The 12,355-nt window shown below is 39.7% G+C and overlaps 1 protein-coding gene across 5 annotated transcripts; it reads right to left on the bottom strand.

Annotated features, from left to right (window-relative positions):
• Window positions 1-260: 260 nt before the first annotated feature.
• Window positions 261-12,092, bottom strand: ZNF518B (zinc finger protein 518B). 5 transcript variants are annotated; one of them, XM_035547367.2, is made up of 3 exons: window positions 10,556-12,092; window positions 9,888-10,005; window positions 261-3,727 (listed from the first exon to the last, which is right to left on the bottom strand). In XM_035547367.2, exon 3 carries the CDS (start codon window positions 3,519-3,521, stop codon window positions 267-269), a length of 3,255 nt encoding a protein of 1,084 aa, XP_035403260.1. In that variant the 5' UTR covers window positions 3,522-3,727; window positions 9,888-10,005; window positions 10,556-12,092; the 3' UTR covers window positions 261-266. The 5 variants fall into 5 exon arrangements, 4 of the variants coding, with proteins under 4 accessions (XP_035403260.1, XP_050566628.1, XP_035403261.1 ...); XM_050710671.1 differs by lacking the exon at window positions 10,556-12,092 and adding an exon at window positions 6,582-6,658 and having other exon boundaries at window positions 9,888-10,200; XM_035547368.2 differs by lacking the exon at window positions 9,888-10,005.
• Window positions 12,093-12,355: the final 263 nt, after the last annotated feature.

Below are 12,355 nucleotides of genomic sequence, written 5' to 3' on the forward strand. Positions count from 1 at the left end.
ATCTTATGGAACAGATGAAGTTGACCTCCAATAAAAATTTCAAACATGAGTGCAAAGTAGTGCTTAGTCCTCATTATAAGCTTCTCAGTATCTTCCTAATTCTGCTCTCTTCTCCCACTTTGCTAACAGTAGAGACCTTCTCACGAAGTAAAATGTTTTTTCCCGTCTTCCTTTCCAAACAAATTGATGGCACCCATTAAAATTGAGATTTAAAAACAAAAACAAACAAAAAAAAAACAAACAACAACAACAACAACTACTCTTGCTTAATGATTTTTTACTGGAAGAGAAAGAACATCCCAACCCTTAGTTGCCTCTATCAAGTGCCTTTGTCCATGACTTATCCATTCTTCTTGGTCCACATATACTCTTCCACAAAACCAACACTTAAACATACACTGAAGTGTTTCAGCTGGTGAAGCTTCTACCACCTGGTAATTGTTTTTATGGGTCTTTTTTAGTTTCATTTTTAGCATACTCTGCTTTTTTGCTTGGCTTCCTGTCTCAGCATTTTGAAGAGTAAGACGCTTTCGATAACGTTTGACACCAAGACAACTACTTGTCCTTTCCGATAGAACTACTTTCAGGACGTGACCTTTATACTTGTTGATAGTCTTCATTACATTAATTATCTCTGGCGTGTCAACGTCAGGATGGTTTAGTACCACAACTGGCTGGTTGCGACGAGGGCATCTGATCAACTGATTCATTCTCAGAGGGACAAGCCGAAGACGTCTTGCTGTCAATAGATACGACATGTCAGAACTTGAACTGGTTTCTGACTGAGTTCTTGTTTTCCTCTTAGGAAGTTCCCTGAAGCTTGCTTGTTTTACCTTATTTTTGGGTCCTAGTTGACTTTTTGAATAGGGTTTGCTTTGCTTACTCACATCACTGCTTTTCTGATATGGTACACCATTTTGTTTGCTATTTTTAAAACTTGCTTCTCGCCTTGGTCTTTGCCTGAGCGATAGACTTCGAGACTGAGCATTTGGTTCAATCTGATTAGGCAAATGTGGCAAATTACTGCTAAATTTCTCAGAAACACTAACAGGAACTGGGCGAGGCAAAAGCATTTCATTGCAATACACAGAAGGAGCTGATACTTCACTCCTCTTCTCTATTCCTTTAGAGTTTTGACTGCTAGTAGCATTAAGCACTCTCAACACTGTCCCTTTGGGGATAAACACTGGAGTAGCAACATTGGAATTTTTAGTTACCCTGCTTTTAGATGTTCTTGCAAATGTAAGCAGCTGCTCGTTACTGTGTTCTTCACTACTCATCACACTATTTCCACCATGCACTTGAGGGAAAGACATAGCTTGTTCCAATTCAGTGGCAGGAACGACTCTCTCACAGCTTGCTGAATTTTCCTGAGGGAAATGCACCTTTTTACTAGAAGCTTGACATCTCAAAGGCATAGATTTCATGTTAGATTCAGCAGCAGACATGAGCTGAGCAATCTTTCTACACAGCAACGTTGCTGACTTCTTATTGCATGTTGTATTATCCCATCTGATGCCCTCTGGAACATTTTCGGCCCCAGAACTAAGAGAAAATACAGATGAAATAACAGGTCCCTCAAAAGGATTGCTCTTATTTTCCATTTTCTGTAGTTCTAATGATTCCAGAAGAATATTGTTTTTTGGACTTATGGTTTCAGCTTTCTTTACTTTGCTAAAGCCAAAAGTCATGTCCTCCCAAGGTGGAGTTTTAGTGAAATTAAAGTTTTTTTCTGCTTCAGAACATGTAACAGATTTTTTATCAAAACCCTTACCAGTTAGATGTGTTTCCGCAGAGCTAACTACCAGATTCTTACATTCTTTGTCATCCCTCTTTAGAGGCAATGTATCTTTTTGTTTAAGGACTGCAGCAGAATAGAATGTTTTGCCCTCCTGAGTAGCCTTTACTGAAACATTCTTGGAACTTTTATCTTCAGAAACAGTGGCATATTTTGGACGGGATATATCCACACCTTTTTCATAACAATACAAATCATAATGTAAGTTATTTTTTCCATCTACTTCCCACTTTGAGGATTTAAGATCACTTTTTTTTTCAGTACTATTAGTCACCAGAGACTGAGAATAAAGCTCTGCAACACCTGAATGCACATCAATACCTTTTACCAAATGAAGGTGTAATTTTGATGCATCTTCTCTCTGTATAGATACAGAATTGTAGTCTAAACATTGAGAATCTGAAGAACAAAGACATTCAGAATTTTTGTCATGTGTACTCTCCAAATTAAGCTGGTTACTAACACTGGATAACTTGTCTACATTCACTTCCATGGTTAGTAACTCATTTTGAATCACAGGAGATGGTTTTTTTCCTTCTACAGATCGTTCTATACCTTGATACTCAAGTTCCTCTTCAGCACAGTTCACAGGTTTGTAAGCTGCTTCTTTCATAGGAATTAGTTTAAGAACCAGCTGTTGAGCTCCATTCACTATTTTAATCTCTACTATCTGAGCTAAACAGTTAGAAGGAACTACAAGTTCAGATGGTGCAATTACTGTTAAAGGCATTCCAGGTTGTAAAGGCTCAGATTTTGGAGAATAAACCTCAACTTCCACACTTTGATTCTCACAGATGTTTATTTCAGATGGCTCCAATATTGTTTTGTCCTGTAGTGATGTTGCATTTATGCTACATTCCGTATCATGAGATGAACAGACTATTTTAGTCACTCTTTCTGGAATCTCACAAATCATATTTGAAGATGAATTTGAAAGTTCACTTTGAAAAGGAATTTCTTCATATTTCTGCTTTTCAAATAAAGTGCTTTTACTTGGCAAGCAAGCCTTCTTTCGCTTGTGGTTTATGGTAGTATTTGAAGGCCGTTTTGTGGGTGCTTCATGTACTCTTCTTGTATGTTTTACTATATAGTCATGTCTAACGGCACCATATTCACAGTATTCACACTGATAAGGAAAAGTTCCAGTGTGTTTCACCAAATGTCTCTGGAATTCACCTTTAGTGTAAGATACATAATTACATTGGGAACAAATAAATTTAATTTCTTCATGTTGACCTATATGCTTTTTATACTGTAAAGGATCCCGTGTTGAAAATCTACACTTATCACAGTAGTATTTACCTGGCAGAAAGTTTTTAACTTTAAATGTTTTCTGTTTTCTACTTGAGGATATTTTTTCATGCTTTTCAAAGTCTACAGCGTTGGCACCTTCAGGAACAAAATGGAAAGCAGGCGGTGGAATATGACTGCATGTCTTACATATGAAATTTTTGTCTTCAGTCCATCCGAGTTTCTTATGCTTTTCTATATCTCGCATTGAAATTTTCTGAACATTTCTGCATTTTATACAGTTTATCAGTGACAACTTATTATTCTCAGCCTCAGTCCCTTGGTACAGGCAGTTCTGGTCATCATCCCCTTTTGATGGATTTGTTTTATCTTCAGAAGATTGCTTTGGGGATGTAGTTAAGGAATTATTTTTATCATTAACTTGGCCAGGGTACAATCTTGGTAAAATTTCCCTCATTTTCTTCAATTGCATTTGAGAAGATGCAACTCTGCAGTAGTCTTGTCAAACAGAGCAGTAACAGACAATGTTTTCTTGATATTACTCTTGTGTATGCTGCTTATCAATTACTCATTTGGGCCACCAATCTGCAAAATATGCTCTTCGGAAGAAGTGGTGCTCAAGGAACTGCATCCATATTATATTCCATGTCCTTAATTTTATTCAATCAACTTGCAGCACTAAGGAATAAAAAGTAGAAGATTAAGTCAGTTATGATTTACTAATCACTAAACTACAGTGAACTACAGCTTAATTACAACATGCAAACTTGTTAATGTAACATTGATTGTATTGTGCACATACAATCATTAACTCTACGTGAAATATATCCAAATAAATAACCCTTTAATGTTTTCATATATTCACTGTTCGTAAATTCATGAAATCATCTAATATATAACAAAACCTAGAGAGTTTCTTCCATGTTGTGAAAAAAAAATCAATTTAAAAACACGTATTTAAGCCTAACAAAAAAGATGCTCAGTAACAGAACTCAGCACCAGAATTTGATTTCAGCTTATATACAGTCCTTGACTGAAGAAAAGATACTATAAAACACTATAGGTGTCACTCATTTATGAATAGCACTAAGAAAAAGGAAAGCAACTCCAACTCTAAGGATTACTAGAAACGCACAACCAAGTTAACATAAAAATTCCTGAAGTATAGATGTAAATTCTTTTCTAAGCCATGCCAATGTTTCCAGATCCAAGCAGTCCTGAACACTAGCTCGTAACAACATATGATTTCTACTTCACATATTCTCAAAATAATTAGGTCAAAACAATCTGTGGCTGCAATAAGTAATTACTTTCACTTCTATTAATATCAGTACAATCACTTCTACATACATGTGCTTGTGGACAAGCACATAAATAATTCACTCCAACCCAATAATACAATATGTATTATTCAAGCAAAATAAGCAATGCAATGGTAGGCAGAGGAAGAACAGTAGTATTAGTATAAAACCACCACAATCACTTGTGCAACACTTTTGGCCCCACAGGTTCTAGTACTTACTGTTCGTGTTAAATATAGAAAAGTGACAAGATCTCAGCTTTAAAAGCTTTTGCCAAAACTACGAGACCATTGAAATTTGGAAAATAAACAACTGAAGCGTCTTTTTGAGACATAAATAAAACAAGATAAAGTTCAAAGCTAACAGTAACAAGTAAAAATCTATTCAACACCTTTCTTACTCAAACAGTCTTACTTACAGACATAGTGTTGCACAGATCTGCATTCAAGTATAGAACCTGAGGTTATTTCTAGACTCCTCTGCATTTTAATATATCACACAGAAGATGGTTATTTCTCCTCCTGAAATCTAGTTTCCTTCCGTATCTATCTACAGAGAATAGGGCTTGATTTGGGCTCTAAAACCCTCTCACAGAGCTGAGATTACATAGTAACATCTTACTACTATAATACCACCTGAATGAGAACTTGACACTCCGGAACACCTTTACATTGCCTGGATATGAGTAAGAATCCAGAAGGTTCTTCCTGCATTTCCCTGCGTTCCATCTGCTAACATTCCTAATTGCTATAAGAATGCCACCCTAGAGATGGGGCTATACAAAGAGCATATAAATTGACGTAAACTCAAACAACAGCAAAAAGTTAGAAAACTGGTTAGATAATTGCCTTTTCAGTCTCTAGCAGATGGATGGTGGCACACCTCAAACTCATCAGTAGGTAGCACTTAGGACTATAGCAGTCTCATCTCATTACAGTGCAGACAGCTATAGCTACATCCCTGCTTGAAAAACAAATCCACGGCAGCTTCCCAGGAAGAAGAAAAGTATACATTACTATATCATGATCTGAAGTTGTGTGTTTGATTTGTTTGGTTGTTTTAATCTAACATTCGTAACATTAGCACCTGGATAACAGGAGGAAAGTAAAATAAACACTTCTGATGATCTCAGAAGGACTGTTCTCCCCTGCTAACATAACTTTAGACTTGGGATGAATCTTGTTGACACAAAAGACATCCGGTAGACCTATATTCAAGAGATCCACTGCTTTATTTCAGGAGAAAGATTATACAAGAGTTTGGAGAGCTCAAGTGCTGCATCCAGACTAAAGATGCTTTGATGATTTGTACAGTTTTAACAAGTAACTAAAAAACTGCATTTTGAAAGGGACAGGTGAAATTAGATTAATATTGTCTTTGCCTTTTTTGCTGTTGGAAATTACCTGCTCATACTGAAACTGCACTCCACATAAACTGGCCGGCAGATAAGCATTGCGTACCTTATGCCATCAACAACCTTGATCACAAAAACCAGTATTAGACTAAATACATGGAAAGTTTTCTTATTTTTTGTAACACTGTAAACTTCACCTTCTGGAACAGCATGAAAAAGGATCCATCACCTTTAAAGACCAAGAAAGCACAGGAAACACTGTCAAACTTCTTACAAATGCTTCAATTTACCAGACAGACCTCGATTGCTCAGCCCAAGAAGGCAGCACTAGAAGAATTTAACAGAGGTAACTCAGAGAACAGGCTAGTAGTCTTTCTAAACTTTTCTAACTCAAGTAGTTTTATATTTGAAAGAGAAAACAAATGGGTATATAACCCCAAATCCAAGCTTTTATGCAGATCTGTGACAAATACTATGTTCAAATCAGTGTTGCTAGAAGCCAGGTTTCAAATGTTGCTGGAGTTACTGTGACTGCATTTGAGACATGTGGTCAGTTAAACCCCACCAGCATCCAAACAACCACACAACCTCTCACTCAGTTCCCATCCCTCCCTGAATAGAAAGGGGAGTGAACTGCAGGACAAGAGCAAGAAAACTCATGGGTTGAGACAAAGACAGTGTCATAGATGAAAGTAAGAAGCAAAGTGTAGGGGAGGCAGTGACATAAACGAACTCACTCACCATCTCCCACAAGCAGACCAATGCCCAGCCAGTCTACACGCAGCAACCACCTTGGAAGCCAACACTCCTCCCCCCTTTTTCCTCTACTTCCAGTTATTATTGCATATTAGGATGTTTTATGGTATGAAATACCCACCTGGCCAATTCTAACCAGTTGTCCCAGCAGTGCCCCCTCCCAGTCTCTTGCTCACCCCTTCTCTACTCACTACGAGGCTAGGGGGGCAGTAAGGGAAAAAAAAAAAAAAAAAAAGCCTTGACATTGTGCAAACACTGTTCAACATCAGCCAAAACACTGGTATGTTATCAATTCTGTTTTAGCCACAAATTCAAAACACAGCCCAATACAGGCTGCTCTTAAAAAAATTTAACTCCATCCCAGCCTAACCCAGTACAAGGTGAAAATGAACTGAATAACCAGTAGCTGCTGAAACGACACCCTTGCTGTCTACCCAGCTTTTTTTTTTTTTTTTTTTTTTAAATTAACTGTTCAGTGATCAGGAAAGGTTTGATGCAAACCATTCCATTTTATCACTATTTTGGCTAAAATAAAGTACATTGCAATGTGTTGGTTTTTGATTTTTCATTAAATACAGGAATGAAATTATTTGCTTTTTCTGATTACTTCAAAAAAAATATATCTTTAATGTACACACAGAAAGGTGGTACAATAATCCAGCATCCATTCACTCCATACCAGCATGAATGGGGAGAGGAGGGGGGAGGCTGAGAATTACCCTGAAGAATTGTGGTAATTAACTGTTAGCAGAGACATGCTTCAGAAGATTAAATTATACGTACTGTATTTTTTCAAGTTACATTCAGATGCAGAGCACACAGACCAAACCAAAGATACCACTGGAACAAGACCTGAAAGTCTACGAGGAGTCTGAATAGAAATGCAGGAATGGGACAGATTAAGAATCACGTAGCCGATACTAGGAGTGTCAAAAATCAGTTCTAGTCACTGTCTTTATAAGAATGTATTCACAAAAAAAAAGTTTATGAAAATACTTTGAAATTCTAGATACCCTAGTTTTTGGAAAAACTTGGAAGAAGAAACAGAGGCACATGAAAAAAGGATAACAGGAAGTTAAACCAAACTTTATTCACTCCTACCAAACACTTACTATTCAATGACATTAAAAAAAAAGGAAAATTAATGAAAGGAAATATTCCCACCTTGCACGTAACACTAAGCAGTGTATCTTGAACCTTGCTTCTCAAGATAGAGATCAACAAATCCACAGAAGTCAAACGTATTCCGAACAGTAGATAGCACATTTTTATAAAGGTTAGAAAACAAACACCAAGTAAAAATAAATAAGTAAATAGACATCCTCTGTAGTCTGACTATGCCAAATCCATCCAGTACAAAGTTTTTGCACTGCAGTAAATTACAAACCACTGACGCAGCCACTGTCAGAGACAGGAATTCCTAGCATCTTCCCATTATTCTATACTTATGAAAATTTCCATTAACTTCAAATACATTAATATTTTGTTCATCATCTCAAAGAAAAATATCTCTTTTCCACTCTTTTACTTCTCTTCTTTACCTCAAAGTATACACTGCTATCAACAAAATGGATGTGACAAGCAGCATGTTTTTATCATACGTGATCAAATAAGTAAGAGCTTACTTCAGCGAAGTATACACCTCTCACATACTAAGTTCACAAACCGCACTCAACAATCAAGCTCTCCTTTGGTACTCAAAAACCCATTCAAGTCATTTCCTAAGAGAAATAAGTTTAAAAAGAATTAGAAGACACTGTGCATCACTGTACCAGGAGTATAGAGTGCAAAATGCAAGTCTCTGTGGGAAAACTTAAATCTCCATGTAAACTTATCTTGTCTGCATTTCACAACTCCATACTATGCCACATACTAGCCATGTAGTATTGGTTGGCTGTATCTGATAAGCTGAGTGAACCGTCCTACTGACCCAGCAACAGGGGTTGACTAGCCAACAACCCACAATTGACAGCCACTAGCTTTATGCCTAACAATTGGAAGAGATCCAAAGCGCTTGACCCAAGTATTGCATAATATTGCAACTAATTAAAAGCACCGATTTTGTATTAAAAGCGAATTATTCAAATACACCAAAGAGATTTTATCTGTAATTATTTCTTCTTAAAATTGCACTTTGCTTCAAAATGACAGCTAATCACACAGACATAGGGCTTTTTGTATCTGAAATTCACATCAAGCTTTTCAATCAAAATCAATGGAGGAATGTCAATGCAGATAATTAAGAAAGAACAAAGACCACGAACCAAGTTTTTAAATCTTATTTTTATTATAAAATATACAGTTATTTCACTCTACAGAAAAAAATGTAACTACATTCAGAATGTTTACTACTTATGGTATAAAGTTATGCAAAATATTGATTAAAAGTAACTAAATATTTTTCTAATGCATAGATGAAAAATTGTAAAAATGTATCAACATTTATAGACATCATAAGAAGGCAGATATACATATGTGTATATATATATATTAAATGCAGTATACAAATACACAGTATTCTACTGAAATGGAGGTCTGAGGCTCTAGGCCTGAGACCTAGCTTTATCTGTACCTGACATATAAAAGACTCTGGTATATAATTCCACTGCTTGGTGGTCTTATTGCAATAAACTAAGCAAGACACCCTAATGTAACTACTATATCAAAGGCAATACTTTAGACAGTGTCCAAAGAGATGCTCATACAGTTGTTTATCATTACATGCATGATTATCTTATGAATATCTCTCTATTTGAATATGAATATCTATATGAATATCTCTCTGCATATCTCTCTATTTCACAGAAATTACAACCATTTCAAAAATCCCTCTGTATATCCAAAGCATACTGACTAGCATTTAGTATTACCTTGTTCTATGCTTTAAGGCCTGTAAGCAACAAAGCAAGGAAGCATGACACTACAGAAAATGGGAGAGGAAGGAGAAAAGAGCTCTATTACATATTCCTCCATACCCAGTTCACAAAACACTCATGTAGATGCTAAAATTCATCTCTACAGATTTAATTTCTAATCAAATAAACCACTTACATAAGGATCTGCAAGAAAAGGACCTACTACTACAACCTTTTATTGTAGTAGTCATGCAGAAGAGAATACTAGCAAAATCCTGTAGAATACCTTAGGTCTTCTTCGTAACAAAAGACTTCATTTTATTACATGTGTGCTTCAGGACACGTAGGCTACATCCATGATAATACTGGATTACTTTTTAAAAGAATTCCGTCATTTTATACATCAATTTTTTCTTTAGTGTCCAACGTCAGATAATTTTATGATAGATTCTGTAGCAACAAAATGTAGTTTCGGATTTAATTAAGAGATTCTTATGCCTAAACACTATAAAGAACAAAATTTACATACAAAAGGCAAGATGTTCAATTTGCTCAATAACGTGGTTACTAACCCGAAAGCTTCTCTTCTTCAAGAAAAACATCCCAGACGCCAAACCTGGACAACAGCTTTAGAGTCCAGGCGAATCCACAGCACTCTCATGGCGTCCACGAGCCAGCAGCACCCGCCAGCTTACCACCAAAAAAATAACAAAGAAAAAAAAAATCCCAATTTTCACAGGCATCCAGCCCACCCACGCAGACACGGTGCTGCCCCTCCGAGGAGGCCAGGCCTGTCTCGCTGAGGGAGCGTCTTCGCTTCGGTGCCCGGGCGGTGAGGGATGACCGGGCGGCCGGCGCATCCTCCGCAAGGCCGCGCAGCCGTCCGCCCGCCTCCGCCGCCGCCGGCGGGGAGGCGGCTCCTCCCGCAGCGCCGTGGCAACGCCGGCGGCGGCCCGCAGGGGGCAGCACTGCGCCGGGCCGCAGCCCGCGCTCGCCGCCCGGACCCCCTTCAGACCTCCCCCTCAGGGGAAGCCGGGCACGCAGGCTGGCAGCCGCGACGCGGGACCGCCTGGGGGAGCCCGGCGGTAAGGCAGCCGCCCCCCCCCCCCGGCTGGGAGGAGGGCGATAAAAGCGTTGTCTTCCTCTGCAGCTTCACGGACTCCCCTCGGCTCCAGGCGCGGCGCCCGCTCCACCTCTCCCCACAGAAGGCGCCGCTCCTTGGCGCCCCCGAAGCACTTACCCCAGCGACAGCGAGCCCGCGCCCCCCGCCGCTGCCGCTGCTGCTTCTAGTGCTGCTGCTCCTAGTGCTGCTTCGGCCCGGCCCTCCGCTCACCACGGCGACGGGCAGCGGAACTGACCTCAGCGGCGGCCAGGCGCCGCGCCGCCCCATTGGTCAGCGCCGCGCCGCCGTTCCCGCCGGCGGCGCCGTGTAGAACTCTACTGAGGCGCCCCGCGCGCGCCGGCGGTGGCGCAGGCGCGCTGCGAGCCCCAGCCTGCACCGTGAGGCCCGGCCGGGTACGGCCCCGCTGGGATCCCTTGGGAGAAGAGCCCGCCGCAGCGGTGCCACCTCGAGGAGGCGCGGGGAGTGCAGCCCGGCCACGCACGCCGAGCTGTCAAATACCCGTGCGGGGCTCGAGAGGAGCGGTGGTGGAGAAGGATGAGGCCGGGTTGATGTTAAAAGGCGTTCAGTGTTTACCAGAAGGATGACTGGAGAAGGGTTCATCGTAGGGTTGCTGTACGCTCAATGTCTATCGTGTGTTGCGTGACTGAGATCGCAGGGATACGGGAAAACCAGGGGGAAGCGAAGCATCCTTGTGTCGTGCTCGGCAGGGCAGCGCCCTGTTTGCTGGCACTGTCACAGCTCTTACCACACTGCATTTGGTTTTCCTTTGTAGGGAAGGGTTCTGACAGGACAAAAGTCTGTTGGTTGCAATATCTCACCACATTCCCACTGACATCACAGTGGTTAATTTAATACAGGACATAGGCTTAAATTTCACAGGGATTGCTCAGTTAAGTAGCACGATGGTGTAGTGGTTGCTTGTTTTCTGTTGCTTCCTATTAAATCTAACTTTCTGTTTAAATACATTGTTCATAGTCTAATTTGAAGGGAGAAAAGTTTAAACTTTTAGCATGCTACCTCCTAAAAATCCTTTTAATGTGACCACAGTATTTAACTATTATACTTAAAGAGGAAACCACATTTAACATAGAATCCAGAGTCTTTGCGAATAGTGTCTTTAAAATGGAGCTTTTTCTGTACAAGACTTAACAGTTGTATGCCATTTTCCTGCTTGTTCTGTTACATGGGATCTGTGCGATAAAAGGAACTGCTAGTAGGTTGTATCTTCTGATGAGTCTTTACTAGTACCATTGGAAAGAGTGGGCTTGACCTAGTCTTTCCCTTGTCTAGGTACGCCTGAGTGATATAGGTGGTATTTTGTGTTCTTACTCCACCATAGGCATTCACTGTACTCTGTGTTGCAGACAGGTTATGGGAGTGGATCGGCCTTTGCCTTGACAAATTTATGCGTTGAGATAGCTAACATTGTCATCTAATCAGTTAGAGTTATGTATCATCTGTGTGGATGCCATGAAAGCCACCACGGGTAATCTCGACTTAACTGGCTTGTGTCAACTGTTCTGCAAAGATAAATATATGTGGGTTACATTTAGCATATAGTTTTCTTGAAAATCAGAAGCAATGGAAACATTCCTGAAATAAAAGATGATACTGTGTAACACAAGTAGTAAGTCAAGAAATAAAGAGTTTGCTGGTCAAACTGTTCTGTGGTGTTCTGGTTTGTTCTTTTTTTCCACATCATTTAGCTGTATCTTAAACAGTCCTGAGTGTGATAAATGCACTTCATATCCGTGAAATTGAACAAGTTATCTGATACACAACAGTGATTAAACACTTTCACAATTCTTCCTTAGCCTGTTCCTAGGTTAGAAAAGCAATTGCCTGTAGCAAAAGCAAATAGATCATTCAGTATTTAAATAAGGCCAGATTAAACGATGTGACCCAGAAAAGCCTTTT

Source organism: Cygnus atratus, chromosome 4 (assembly GCF_013377495.2).
Source record: "Cygnus atratus isolate AKBS03 ecotype Queensland, Australia chromosome 4, CAtr_DNAZoo_HiC_assembly, whole genome shotgun sequence".
Taxonomy (NCBI): Eukaryota; Metazoa; Chordata; class Aves; order Anseriformes; family Anatidae; genus Cygnus; species Cygnus atratus.

Bases quoted from the DNA above. Each gene is read 5' to 3' on its own strand.
- ZNF518B (XM_035547368.2), bottom strand. From the start codon at position 3,521: ATGCAATTGAAGAAAATGAGGGAAATTTTACCAAGATTGTACCCTGGC.